The 15,102-nt window shown below is 38.1% G+C and overlaps 1 protein-coding gene across 1 annotated transcript in view; it reads left to right on the top strand.

The window, feature by feature from the left end:
• Positions 1-13,836, top strand: part of EIF3H (eukaryotic translation initiation factor 3 subunit H) — an 83,248-nt gene extending 69,412 nt beyond the window's left edge. The window contains exons 5-8 of the mRNA XM_082752716.1: positions 106-255; positions 8,149-8,269; positions 10,932-11,064; positions 13,574-13,836. Coding sequence (XP_082608842.1) covers positions 106-255; positions 8,149-8,269; positions 10,932-11,064; positions 13,574-13,671 — 502 coding nt within the window. The 3' untranslated portion in view covers positions 13,672-13,836. The remainder of the gene's footprint in view (positions 1-105; positions 256-8,148; positions 8,270-10,931; positions 11,065-13,573) is intronic.
• Positions 13,837-15,102: the final 1,266 nt, after the last annotated feature.

The raw sequence follows: 15,102 nt of genomic DNA, 5'->3' as shown, positions 1-15,102 counted from the left end.
AGTTTTAACAAAATTGCCTATTTAATGTAGCTGGAGCAACAGTTTAACAAAACAAACAAGGCAGTTACTGGTTATTTTAATAAATATTTTTAACTTGTTTCACAGCTTGAAAAAAGCAAATATTGCTTATGAAAACATGTTTGAAGAAGTGCCCATTGTAATTAAGAATTCATACCTGATCAATGTGATGTTGTGGGAACTGGAAAAGAAATCCGCAGTAGCCGATAGACATGAATTGCTCAGTCTGGCTAGCAGGTAAGTACTTGTTACAATAATGGATGTATTTTTATTCGCTTTCCCAAACCACAGTTTAACACCTTGGGTGAAATCCCAGTCTCATTATAGTCCGTGGAAGCTTTGCCTTGACTTTAATGGGGTTAAGACTTTACCCTTCGTATGTTTTTGCTGAAGGAAAAGCTGCATGGTAAAACAATAGCATTAAATTCAAGGACTAAAATCAGTCTGCAATCTGTATTTACCTGTACTACTTGAACAGTGTATTTCTTCCAGTAGTGTATATTTCTTCACTTCAAGAAAATACCAGCATTCAGAAAATTAAGGCAAATTAATCTGTTAAATATTCTTTAATTTATTAAGTATTTCTTAGGTAATCCTGTATATGATTTTAATAAAAAATAAATCACATTTGTCCTACTTCAGTTTGCAGGCTGCACTTTAAAAAAAAAAAAAAAAAAACATCTGTCTGAAAAACTGGCAAACATGCTCAGTTTGATTTTTATGACGACCAGCATTCATGGTGTCAGAAATTAAGAGTTTTTAGAGTGGTCTTCTCATAACTGTATCTAAGAATAATTCTGTTCTTGTAACACTTTGTTCCAAAAGTCTATTTGTGATAACAAGGTAGGCGTGGCCTCCAGCAGTATGATCAGAAATTTGGTGGTGCTTAAATCGTACACGATGCAGTATAGTTAATTTGGTTATTATTGGGCTGATAAAAATAACCCGATGCACAAAATGATGCAGTATCTTGTTGCATAGAAACTGGATTTATTCACCAGTATGTTTTCGGAGTGTAATACTTTTTACCTCAAGGTATTATCTGCGAAGGTTCTGATCTCCTCTCCTTACTCTGCCAACCAGATTAGCTGAACACGAGCAACCTCACCACGTAAGGCTGTTGTTAATGGTTCGGTATCGCTAGCAGCCCATGTACTGCAGTCTTCTGCTCTGTTTCCTTTTCCAGAGCTTACATGCGCATCTTGAGGTGTCTGATACTGAGAGAACTTGGGCAAGAGAACAGATCTAACCCTGCCTGGGAATTTACTACTGTCACAAAGGATATTTAATTAATAATTTTGTTCAGTACAGTTGCTGCATCTTTGCACCTTGGAATTAATTGATTGGTAAAGTATTTTTGCTGAGGTATCCAAACTGCCCAACTTCCAGACTTTATCAGGCTCTTTGCTTTGTCAAAGATCACAGAACTTTTGCCATCTGAGGAGAGGGTGAGTGCTAGATGTGGGAGATGAGTGGGCTCTATCTACCACTTTACAGGCAAAAGGAGGACCACGCTGAGTATGCACCAGGTGTCCAGGTGACAAGATAGTTTTGGACTTGATTGCTTCTGGGGGTTTGTTCCTGTTGGGAACAGGAAAGGAAAAGGAAAAGGGTTGGGATTCCCAGTGACCTGGGTCCTAACACAGGCTGCTACTAGTCACATAACACAATCCTGGAAATGGAAACGAGTTTGAACAGATCACAAACCACAGGTAGTTTTTCAGCAGCTTGTCACCTTTTGTAGAACTGTGCTGTACTGCTACCCAGACTCAAGTCAGAAGGTAGTAACCATACAGATTACTTTTCTTTCTGGAATGACAGTGTTGGAATTGTAGCAGGTACAAGGCAGGCTTTTGTGTTGGTCTACACATCAGAGATGAGAGAGAAAAACGTGAGCCGAAGAGAAAGAGGGAACTCTCCATCATTTGTGCTTAGGAATCTTTCTCAACAAGGAAAAAAGGGGAGCCTTTTCTTACTGAATCGAAGTTTCTTTTCAATAGGTGTTTTCTTAGGACCAGTTCTTGCTGTTCTTGACAAGGACACCCGTGGAAATGGATTATTGATAAATCTGGTTGAAAGTGCCTTTTGTGCTTCTCTGAACTTACACAGTTACTATCCCATATCCTGACAGTAATTTCTTCAGCTTGCCGAAGTCTAGAACTTCCTAATAACGGGGAGTTCAACCAATTCATCAGTTTTCAGAATTACATCTCTTGAACGGACTCTCCTGGCAGCATTCCTTTCTTGCTCACCTGGTCTGTTGAAGGAGCTTAAGGTGCTTAGTTTGATTTGAAGCAGGCTAAAGCTTTGGAAATTACACCAGTGGGTTTGTTTGGAGGCTATTGTATGTGCATTTTTTTTTTAATTCCTTGTAGCTGCTTTTAGTTACCACGCAGGTTACCTTCAGTGATATCTTACGTTGGTATGACTCAACTGGCAAATGAGAAACATTTAAATGCTCATTTACTCTTGTTAGGGTGACTTATACTGCTTGCCTAAATATTTAACTCGTTTTTACTTGATAGAGAAATCTTGGTAATTGAATTCAAAGAATATATTGCCTGAAGTAGGGGAGTTCAAACCGCTGCACTTCTGGAGTTCTTATTTTCATTTTGTATTTCCTTGTTTTTGTCTTTGGATAGTTGTGGCTGAAACATCTCAGATACCAACTTTTTTTTTTTAATGTCGGTATGGGTCTTCTCCACTGAACTTCACTGCCACTGTAGACTTAGTTGGCAATAACTTTAAGGCTACTTTATTTTAGGGTTTGGGGTGGGATTTTTGGTCCTTTGGGAGCATCCCTTAACCTTTTATAATCTTCTGAAGCAATGGTTTTGGCAATGAAATTATTTACCCATGGTTATTCTCCTCTGGAGTGTTTGTTTCATCACGATTCTCACATGTTCAGCCACCCACCTTGTCTGAGTTTGAAGCTGTACCTATTTGAGGTACTTTGACTGCACCTTAATATCTTTTTCCTTTTGAAGTACATTTGTGATAATTGTATAGTAGTAGTTCAGTAGTTTACTTTTTGAGCATAAATCTGTGTTTCTCTTCTGAAATGTGAATTGACTGGAATATTCTAGGGAGAGAAGTTAGAGGCAGAATAGCATACAGCCAGCAAGTAATAGCAAGTAAAGGCCTTTTGCTCAAACTGTTATCCTCCTGCTACCCTTAAGGACCAAAATGTCTTGAAGACCTTGGAGTACTGCCAGTCTTTTGATAGAGACTCAAGAATTAAAATCCTGTCAGATAATGTTCCAGATCTTCAGAGAAATAATTACAACCAACTTTCCCATTCTCATCCATCTCTTCCCTATTCTATTGATGATCTAGTTTAAATTAAAAAAAGCTTTTTTGTGGTCTAGCTTCATAATAGGGTTGTTCTATAATATCTCAATTTGTCTCAAGCAATTTTTCTAATAGTGTGCGTCAGTAGAAGCAAACATGTGCTGAACATTTACTGCAGTAACATCTCCTTGGCAGATAGATTTCTCAAACATCAGATGTAGTATTTTTGCAAAAGTGACATAAGGAGGGTTACTTTGGCTTTCAGAAGCGATATTAACCTTTATACATTGTACTGCTTATTCAGAAATTGCAGTGTGCTTAACGGATTATTAAGATAATTATGAAAATCTCTAATTTGCAGATGGGGGAAGCTGCCACAGAGAGGGTAAATGTGTTGCCCAAAGGCACACATCAAAGTCAGAGTAGAAAAGGGAATGGAGCTTGAGACTCCTGACTTACATATCTCATTCAAACAAAATCCTCTTAAAAAGAGCGCAGGTTGCATTCAGGCTGAAACACTGAGATGTAAACAAGTTCTTCTGCTAAGCAGTGGGGTGGGAATGTTCCTTAGAAATATTTAATCAAAAAGATGTGCTTTGCCCAGCAGTACCTCTCTAATCCACACAAAGCAGCTCTTCCCAGGAGGAGAAACGCTGTGCAGGGTGGCACCTTTCCCGAAAAGCAGCGACTGAGAGGAGCCTCAGCATGACTGATGGAAAGTGGAAAATGAGAGTAGCAGATACAGCGTGTTCTTGGTGCTCCCTGTTCTCATCATCTTTAGCCAGGGTGCCAGCAGAACAAACGGACCCGCTCACCTACTTTATTTTAGGGTGACTGTGGGTGGTTTTGCAGGGTCATCTTTTTTTGGATATCTCCAGATTCAGTGTTTCCATAGTCCAAAATTAGGTCCATGGATCAGCATGGTTATTGATTCCTGGGGCTGTGTGCCTCTGCTCCCTCCTGGGCCAGTGCAGGTAGGTGGGCTTCTCCAGAAAGGCAAACTATGAGACCCACAGGCCCTGTGTGTAGAGAAAGCTGAAATGATGAGCAGGACATGGGAAGCTGAAAACAATGGGAATTGCTGCCTATTTTTTAAGCTTTGGTGTTTGACTTGAGGGCTGCGTTTTGGATGTTTCAGGCCTTCAGCAAGTACATCTGAAGTCCTTTCTCGATTAAAGATGCTGAGGGAAATGTGGGCTTCATGTGTAGCTCCACGCTATGAATCCTACAGAAGCGGAGCCAGTTGAGGTTCCAGCCCCCAGCTGTTTGCATCATTCCTCCCCACTACCCCCATTTCATCTCTACAACCCTCCCACCCTCAAAGATTTTTATTCCCTCATCTGTTTTGGAGTATGGCTGCACAAATAGCTTTGTGGAATAGTCTGGTGGAAAAAGTCAGGCTCCCACTCTTCTTCCCTTCCAGCCTTTCCCTCAGTCTCTCTCACTCTCTCTCTCTCTCTCTTTTTTTTTTTTTTTTTTTTTTTTTTTTGAAACCCCAACAGAGGGTGTTTTTGCATTTACAGTAGACTATTTCACTGAAACAGTTTAAAGTGTGCCCACGCAAACAGCTGAATCCATACAGCTGAGAGTGCTGTAATCCTTGGGCAAAGGGAGAGGGAGAGGCAGGAAGATGCTGATGCTGGAACCTCTTAAACTGGCTGTGCTGGCAAGAGCAAACCGCACCTTTGCTCTCTTTAAAATGCATCCATAAAGGGAGGCTCTGGTGGTACGAGCATTCCTGCACGCAGAGGGGAGCTTACAGTCAGGTCTTTTAGCCAGATCTGTATCCTAACAGGATGCACTCATGCAGTGAGTGATACACGAGTGCAGTTAATACGTAGGTGATGTTTTCTTCCTCATGGAAGCTGGACCATGACACTGCCAAATGCAGTGCTCATCAGCCAGAATAACAAGAACTGTGACTTACGTAGGGATTAGGGTAGTACAGTCACAGGTTTTTGCTTCTCACCCTCAGAATTATTTGATCTTTGATAATCCTTCAATAAGAAATTGGAAGTAATCTGTGTGTCAAGGCCCTTTTTGTTGAAGGGTAATACCCTATTGAGTATTAGGCTGTTACAGAAGTGCACAGCACCAACCATTACTTTGCAGGCCGTGTTTTCTAGCCTGTTTTCCCTACAAGAACAAGACTTCCCTTTGACAATTTGTATGTGTGTGCCCCTTTTCCTCATTTTTGATGATGCCATCCAAACCACACAGATAAGTATCAAATGGTAATTTCTGGAAGTTTGATAGGTGACCAAGTTTGATAGGTGATCCCACCTGAAACACATCTAGCATGGACATTGGTTTCTCAGCACCAGCTGGTTTTGCTTTGCAGGTGTGTTATTGGTCACTTCTTGCTAATCTAAATTTAATCTTGATGGCATTGACTCACGAAATCAGCTAACTGAATTGCATCTATTGAAAATGCAGTTTCTGTGTGACCAGGAACAACTTGTCACATGTACGTGCAGAACTGTTGTCTACCTTTCACTATCACAGAGCCTTGTAGGAAAGTTAAGTCTTTATGGTTATGTGAGCAACAGTTATGTGCACTTTTTTTTTTATTGCATTAAAGTGTAGGAGATGTTTAGGTACTGAGCAGTGTTTTTTTTTTTTGTTTTTTTTTTTTTTAAGATTTTTCTATAGGAGTGCAGAAGGTAAGGAGATGCCTAAAAGAGCTTTTGGGCTCTGTGTGTATGGTGAGTTTTATGGGCTGGAGCAACACAACTTAACCTTCTAAATCTCACCAGAATAAACTTCTGCTAAATAAAACTTACCTAAACATTGCACCTAGAGATTTTTACAAATTACTTTCTATTTGCTTTTATATATTCTTTAAGAGATGGAATGAAAAAGGGTATCGTATCAAGCATATGAGAACTGAGGAAAAAGCTTGTCCTGTATTTGGAGCATACTTATCACTTCATGTCTCAGTTCACATCTGTTTAAGTTATCTGTTTTTAGCTTTTTGTTTCCCTGGCAATGAGAGCAAACACTATATTACTGCAATGTCTAACAATAACTCCCTGTTTCAGTATTCTGCTGTGCTAAGCTGGTCCCAGAGAGATTCACATAAAATCATTCTTTGTAACCAGCTATATTTCATACGGACACTATCTGTAAAATAATTACGTATTCCTGATGTCCACATACCCTACAAGGCCATTTGTGTGTACCTACATAGGCATTTCTGATAATATCCAGTTCTTACGCTAACTCGCTATAACATAAACTCTATAAAAACCTGAAAATATGCACACCCATGGCCATGGCAATATTCCACGGTTCTAAATATCATAATACTTGAAATGTTGAACTGAAAGGAAAAAGTACTCTAAGTTTAAAAATAATTATTATAGTGGCGCCTTTCTGCTGCGTGTAGCTGAAGTCCTTGTCGCCATCTGCCCTTGTAGTCAACTGGAGGTTTAAAACTCTGGCTTGTAAATAAATTGTACTTGGAAACTACTGATAAAGCCTTTTGTTGGGTGAGCAGGCTGCTCGGTAAGTGAAATAGCTGTTCCAGTACTTGTAGATGAAGTGTCCTCAGCTATATTCTCAGCAGGTATCCTCTCATGCTTCAGTACATTACGAGTGTCTACAGCTGTCAGTTTTGTGGACTTGGTGAGTAATTTGCACTTGAAAAGGGATGTGCGTAGTATCACATGTGTGGTTCCCTTTTACATAATGTCCCTATTTCCTACTGGCTCTTCCAGTTAATTTCCCCAGTCCATAGGCTGGTGGGAATGCATTGTAAAAGGCTGTAGGAATTTCAGATAATGAGGAAAAGCAACAACTGAATGATAGGATTCTGACAAAAGTGCACCAAACAGCTTTTATTTGAAAGAAACTCCATGAATACTAGCGGATTGCAGTTGAGGAGGAGAAGAATGGAGTTTAGCTGTTTGAGCCCTTGGTCTTCAGCCAAGGAGGACTGGGTAAGGCTTAGACTGGAGCTAACGAGCTAGGTTCTGGTCAGAGGGATCAATACAGTGCAGTGAGTATCCTTCTTTTTACCGCACTACCCTGTAAACACAATTTAGGGTGAATACTGTCTCCATGGGCACCAACCTTAGAAGTTCCAAAACTTAGACTTGGAAGCTATACCTTTAAGTTCCTGCAAAATACCAAATCGATTGCTAAAAATGGTTACAATAAAAGTTGTTTAACAGACTGCATTTGTCTGGCCAAGGCTGTAGATCGCATAACTGGAACTGGACGCGCCCAGCCTAGCTGCTTCCATGTTGCCTATGGTATGGAATGTGGAGTTGGCTGGGCTGGACGCAACGCTCCCTCTCAACAGCGAAAATCAAGTGGTGTCTGCTGAACTTACAGGCGTAGTTTGATAGTTTAGTGAATGAGATAGAGCTCAGAAGAATATTTAACTATCCCTGCTGCGGGTCAGAAATATTGGGAAAAGAAAAACAAAACCTAACAATAACTTGAAATAAAAGATCTCCTGGAACGTCGTTCATTGTTGCATGTCACCACAAAAGTGTCAGATGTTTTCTTTTAAACATTTAACCTGGATCTGTAATATCAGTGAATTCAAGCAAGGCTTTTCATAACTATGAGGTTCCTTGCAAAGACCAAAACATTTAAATGTTATAATTGCAATGTGGCAAAGACACTAGAGGAGGAGACACCAGGTAAGATATCATATATGCGCATGTGTATATATATGAATAAATATAACAAGGAACAAAAATAAATAAATAAAAATTGCAAACTTTGCCATTAGTGCAGAAAAGCTTGTCAAGTGACTTGAATGTTCAATTTCAATACTTTGTGTTTTTTAATAAATTCAGTTTTTCAGGAATGATTTTTGTATTTTAGTAATCACCTTGGGAAGAGTTTGCAGCTGCTGATGGACAGAGTGGATGAGATGAGCCAGGACATTGTTAAATACAATACCTACCTGAGGAATGTAAGCAAGCAGCAGCAGCAAAAGCACCAGGTTGGTAATACGGAAAACCTGAATGAAAGGACTTTTTCCATGAAAGATCGTTTCGATGGGTATTATCCAAGACAGATGGGTTTGGGTCTGGATCTACGCAAGATAAAATTCTTAAAGAAACATGTCCATTAAATGCAGTTATAAAATGTTAGAGCCAGTGGGGAATCATGAAATGGATTCAGTTCTGTTGACACGTGGTGTGGATTGGCTTGTCTTTGCTATTTTACTTGTTTGTTAGTGATGTATGATAAACAAAATCGTTGATAAATGTGCTGTGGACATGAGGATTAGTGGATTAGTAAGTGTACTTCCTGTTCTTTCATCTCAAGTGAAGTGTTCTAAAGCAAACTCTGTGTTTTAATACCATCACGTACAGTCATGCATTTGGGAGTAAAGAAACAGCCCAGACGGAAAAGACAGCGGACTGTCCTCTTATCAGCAATGACATTTCAGTTGTGTTTGTATCAGTAGACGGTGATACTGATCAGGTGATGTTGGCTTTTAATTCCTAATGCCAAAAGAGCTGTTTAAAACCCAAAAGAATCTGATTAGGGAATACTGAGTGTGGAGATCTGTTCTAGGTGGCCCTGCTTGAACAGCAGGGTTGGACCAGATAACCTCCTGAGGTCTCTTCCAGCTTTCAACCATACTGTGATTTTGAGACTTTAATTGCTGTTGCTGCATTTGATAAAGCAATACTGTGTCTAATTATAGAAGAAGGCTGGTAAATTGGCAAAAAGCTCTATGGGAATGATTTAAAAGCCTTGAAAGCAGATCTTAATGAATGCAATTTGCTTCATGTGATAAGTGAAGTTACGAAGTGACCTGCTTACTCAAGAAGTACCTATGTGAAAAATAAATTTGAACTCTTTAGTCTAACAGACAGAGATATGACAAGATTCAATATTGGCCAACTGAAACTGGGACAGGCCAGTTTGCAGATAAAATATTGCAGGTATTGCTGTAGAAAGTATTAGAGTACCTATGGTTCATGTGAAATGCTTCATCACTGACTACTTTAAAATCAAAATTGGCTTTTTTCACTTAGATATAACTTGAATAGGGAGTATTTTAAGGAGGCAGTGCTTGATCAGTGGTCTGTCCTGGCATCGTGATTCCTGAGGACATAGAAGCTTCCTGTATGTTATCTTCAGAAGATTTATTTTCCTTTGCTGCCTAATTTGAGTAGAAAGATGGCATACACTTCAAAGGCTTTGTGAATAACAAGAGGTTCTATTTATTTGGAAAAGCAGACCCAAGTAGGTTCCATGGTGTCCCAGTTTGTTGCTTTACTAACTATAACTGCTTTAGTAGTGGCTCATTGCAGCATAGTTAGTGGTCTTAACTTCATTTTTAAAACGGAGCAATTGTGATTAAGAACAAGCCATTTCAATAGAGAATAATAGGCAGACTGCTGAGAAGTGAATGGGGTAATGCAAAGAAAGAAGAGGCTGCATGAAATTCACATACAAATATGGGCATTTAAGATTTTATTTTTAACAATGTCCAAAAACATGTATTTGTCACTACTACTGGAAAAAAAATTACTTCATTTCAGTATGCCACCAAGTATGAACTGTTCTCAAAACTCTTGTGCACAGATACATTTAAGTGAGAGAAAACACCCTGTACAATTTGGTTTGTTTATTTTAAGGATTTTTTTTTTCTGTGTTGAGTATGAGGACTCTGGTGGACAAAGCTTACAACTTTAATTCCTGGCTCTGACATTCAGTACAAAATCTCACATACGTGTTTTTGAATGTATGTTCTTCTGCAAGAATAAATGTTTATCTAATAGCTTAAAAAATGATCAGCTGCCATAAAATCTGTTTGAATAATCTACATGGAAAAGGGAAGTGCTGAAAACAAATCTCAGTATTTTTTAATAGCAGGTTAATTTCTAAAAACTGCTCCTTTAGTATATCCTGTGGTAACCTACAAAGAAATGACATGGAAATGGCAGAACATCTAAATAACTCAAATGGAAAAATGAGCCATTTTACTTTGTTACAGCCATGAATTTGTTCTTAGTTTAGAGTTGATATTTTTTGGCTTTAAATACCTTGTTTAATCAAGTTCTCTTCCCCTTTCACATCAATATTGTTTTGACCTTTAACTTGCATAAAACTGGGAATTTCTATCTTTATATAACTATTTGAGGTAATGGCTTCTTATATCTTCATATTCTAACCTAGTTTTTTTTTTTTTTTTTTTTGCTTGGGGAGGTTTTATCTACTATGCTGAAATCTTTCCGTTAGATACAGTATTTACATCTACAAAAAGCATTTAAAAAAAAGCAATCCATACCACTTCAGCACTGCATAATTTTCTAGCACCTCACTTCTTAAAGGTGCTGACTTGAGGGTGGTATTTAAAGGGAGGCATTTAAAAAATACAAAACAAATCAAAAACATGTTACAAATGAGTTGAAATAAACTGAATTGCATTTGGGGTTACCTTTTAGAGCTTGGGCTACTTTTTCACTTTGTCATTTTGTTTCTGAAATAAGGGGGTATTTGCAGTTCACTTGACTCTTTACCCTGTATGGATAAATGCAGTTTTGAAAACACACTTGCTAGTTGGGCAAAAAGCATCTGAAAATAAATACTTATCAGTGCTTTGGAAGTCCTGTTGCATTCTGTTTCTGTTGCTTTATTTTCAGTACCAGCAGAGACGTCAGCAAGAAAACATGCAGCGTCAAAGTCGAGGGGAAGCCCCTCTTCCTGAAGAGGACATCAATAAACTTTTTAAACCACCACAGCCCCCTGCAAGAATGGAATCGCTCCTTATTGCAGGTAATGTCCCAGCAGGCTCTTTGAATCATCTTTTTGTATATGAATGTTATCTTGGGGGAAAATGCAGTTGTTACCCTAGAAGTCATCTTAATTGTTCATTACCTTTGACATTATGGTGTGGTAATTTGGCATTGATTGCATTCCAAATGCTATTTCATTTGGTCAAAGGCAGTGGTTTCAATAAACTGATCGATAGTCCTGGTGCCCGAAATATTCACAAAAAGAAAGGTAGCTAAGAATAATAACTTTATTGCTAGTAGGAAGTCCTTGCCGCTGTTAGAAAGTGAGCTTCCACACAGAACAATTTTAAACCATCTAGGGAAGTAACTGAGGCATGTTACAGGTACCGATAAGAACATAAGTGTTTTTATAAAAGTGGACCACTGTGTTTAAGCAGAATGGCTGTGTAAAGCTCTAAACTTGATGTATGGAGCCTTACTCCTTTTATTTCTTACTCAGACATTGTAGCTAGGTCCTGCTTGGCCATATGTGCTTCACAGGTTGCTGGGAAAGGGCAGGAGCAACAGCAGGAGCCTTTTCCTGGCTCTGTTCTGAGAAGGTGAAGTGGGATTTGAAAGCAGAGCTAGAGAAATGTCCTACGGAGCGTGGCTTTCTGTGCAAATGGGTGTAGTGAATGCTGCAGTCAAGCTGCTCTCTGCATTCAGCCCAGCTCCTCCCTCAACTCCAGAAGCTATGGGGCTGTACAGATGGGAGGCAGGAATAAGCTGTTTGGGCTGGAACTATTGAGTCAGAGCAGTTCTCTGCCTCGTTTTCTGCAGCCCTAAGTTACCGCGGACATCCCTAGGTGTTGAACTGGCTGTTGCAAAAGCTGAGAATTTGTATTTTTAATTTCCCATAGAATTGAGCTAATTTCTTTAATCTTTATGGACAGAGTTCTAGGGAAACAATCCCCCATCTCTACAGACCTCGAGGTGAAGGAAGATGTAAACGGGAACAAAGCAGCAGTATTTTTGGTTGTCTTACCCCCATATTCCTTCAGTTTTCTGGTGTGTTGCATTGTGTAGCCACGGTTTGTTCCAAAACTTGTTGTTTGCCCCTTACCATCTACAAAAGCAAAAGTAGCTGGGATTTCACAATGGCAACAGAGAGCAGAAAACTTAGATGTCCTGCTAAGTAATTTAAGTTTGGAAAATGTCATGAGAATTCAATTTTCTTTCTTTAAACTACAGGAGGCATTTTAGATCAGATAGTTATCACCATTGGTTTGCACTGAGAGAAAATTAAATAGAAGTCCTGGTAGTTCAGAGTATTGAAAGAGTAAGTAATTTGACATTAAAAAAATAATAATTAGATTAGTATTGATATTTTTTTCACACTGCTAATAAGTGCTGCTTTTAAAAGAAGTAATGTTCTTGATTTATGATTCTATCCAGAGTCTTTCAGAAAACTATTGTCTTGATAGTTTTTAACAGTGAATGAATCCTAGCAGCAGTAATGTATTTACACACTTGGCTTTGGCATAGCTTAGAATATACAAAACAGGTTTGTGTGCACACGTGTCTTACACGTGTGTTATGGTAGTGTTGATATGCTTCAGATGAATCATCTCCTAGAAGAGAAGGAATTAAAAACTATTATACTTCAAGGAAAAAAAAAGTTTTCAGCCAAAGCTTCATTTATTCTTTTACTGTAGTCAGGGGAAGAATTGAAGGATTCACTTCAATTCAGATGAAGTAAAGTTTGTGGATAAAGAATGAAACTTAGCTCTTTTGTCTCTGAGGCATTAAAAAAACTTTTTAAAAAGAGCATTAGATTGAGAGTTTATTGGCCTTCTAAAGAGTCTTAATTTTGATTAAACTGGCTTCATGTTTTGCTATTCCTAGCTAACAAGGGAAATAACTTGTAGCAGTTCTTGTATAAAAATGTTTTGATGGGTGCATTTGATTTGTACAGCACTGACAAGTCTCCATACCCTGATGATTTTTGAAATAGCTAATAAAGGGAAATATTAGGTGGAAAAAAAAAAGGCTAGCAAAATGCCAAACAGGAGTACTACAGCTTTCAATCTGCTAGTGGAAAATATTTGTTATAGTATTTTAATAGGGCAGCAGATGCATAGGAACAAAACTGAAAATCAGCTTTATAGTACTTATAGAGCAACTAAGTTGAACAGTTGGTTAATGTGATTAAGCTTCTAATACAGCCACAAAAAATGTTTGTACATTTTACTGTCATATGTCTTTTCAGAAATTGTAAATAACAAAATTGTAGGAAAATTGGGGGGGAGAAGGGTACAAGTTTACCTAGTTTGCTAATTTAGTTTATTACTTTTCCCAAACTTATTTGGGAATTTTGAAAATGTGAATTCTTAAGTGTAGAGTAGTTGATCTTTTTTTGGTTGTTTAGCTTTGTAAATCCTATATGGTTTACTGATTTTTTTTTTTTTTGGGGGGGGTGGGGGGGGGGGGGCATTTTAAAAATCATGTTCTAGGATGTCTTTCCTGAATTTCACAACTGAAAAAGTTTTTTTCTTCTTTCATCTTGACAGGTCAAATTAATACCTACTGTCAGAATATTAAGGAGTTCAATGCACAGAACTTGGGCAAGCTTTTCATGGCTCAGGCTCTCCAAGATTACAACAACTGAAGACACTTTGCTATGAGCCTCAACAGAAAAAGTTATTTACAGTTTTATACTGTTAATAATCCTTTTGAAAATTTGGTATATTGGGAAAAAAAGTCTTGTAAAACAGTCATGTTGGTTTGTGCAGAACTCTCCTGTAAGAAAAATAAAAGGCAAATTTTAATGATATTTTAGTATTTCCTTATTTGTTGGCCATATTGGGCTGGAATGTTCTGTGGTCACTCAGGTTTGCTAAGTGCTTGGCGGTTATTTGTGTTTAGTCATAGCAAATAATACAGGTTTAACTTGGAATCTTACATAAAAATAAGTTATTACAAATGTTCAGTATAGCTGACTTCACAGAAGAAATTTACATTTTCCCAGTTTTGAGTGAGAACTTACAGCCATAATAAGCCAGTCACTTGGAACGGTTGCTTGTTTTTATTTTAATCTGTTTGGACAGTCTGGCACATTGGATCTTCCATGTTGCAAGTATTTCATAGGCTTCACGGTTGCAGCATATGAAATTAGTATTCCCTGGAGATTGATCCCCACCATATCACACTAGGCTGTGTTCCCACTTCCACTGTCACCACCAACTGGACTGTAGTCCAGTGATATGCTAGTGATGTCTTCGTGATCAAATTTGTAGAACTAGCTAACCTGGAGTAGCTAGTGTAGGTATTGTGTCCATTTACACCGCTCTGCATTAACTTGATCCTTTGCACGTGTATTTATTCCTGAACTCAAGCTACTTTACTTTTTAAGAACATTGATTAAAGGGTTTAATATGTGGCAAATTGCTCATGTTACTGTCGTTTTTTAAAAAAAAAAAAAAGTTCTTACATGTCACAATGTGATGAGTTCTGAGAGCCTAAAATGGCTGAAGGATTTTTTTTTTTTTTTGTTAATGAATAACGTCCTCTAAATACAAACCCAGTATGGAAAATTTCAGCCTCCAAGGTGAATGTTTTGGAAAGTCAGAAATGTGTGAAAACTGGGGGTTAGAGTAGGACCTTGTTTTTGTCAGTCTTAACTATAGTGATTGTGGTATTTATGTAAATATGTATGCAAATTTTTTTCAGCCCTCAAATATCTGGCAAATTTCCAGTCTCATTTTTTTTTTTTGACTTGGAAACTTTGGTCACCCTTGTGTTGACTTTCACACAGTAAACTTATCTGAAAACAAAGATTTATTAAGTGTCCTGCTGCAGTGCCAAGTGATTGTTTTGTTTCCTATACAAATAATATTCAAACAGTGTTAATTTTCTAGTTTTATGAAGGACCAAAAAAAATACTAGGGAAGAGAAGTAGGAACAATTAGAATAAGATGGGACATTTGAGATAGAAGTAAACTATCTTCTAGATAACTGGGAATAAAAAAGGACTGGCTTTGTAGTGACTGTCTATAGAAGGAAGCAGCACTAACATACATACTAGGTCCACACAAAAAGG

The sequence above is a fragment of the Aythya marila genome, assembly GCF_965140915.1.
Source record: "Aythya marila genome assembly, chromosome: 2".
NCBI classification, from domain to species: domain Eukaryota; kingdom Metazoa; phylum Chordata; class Aves; order Anseriformes; family Anatidae; genus Aythya; species Aythya marila.
This window is presented reverse-complemented; position numbering and strand designations above follow the sequence as displayed.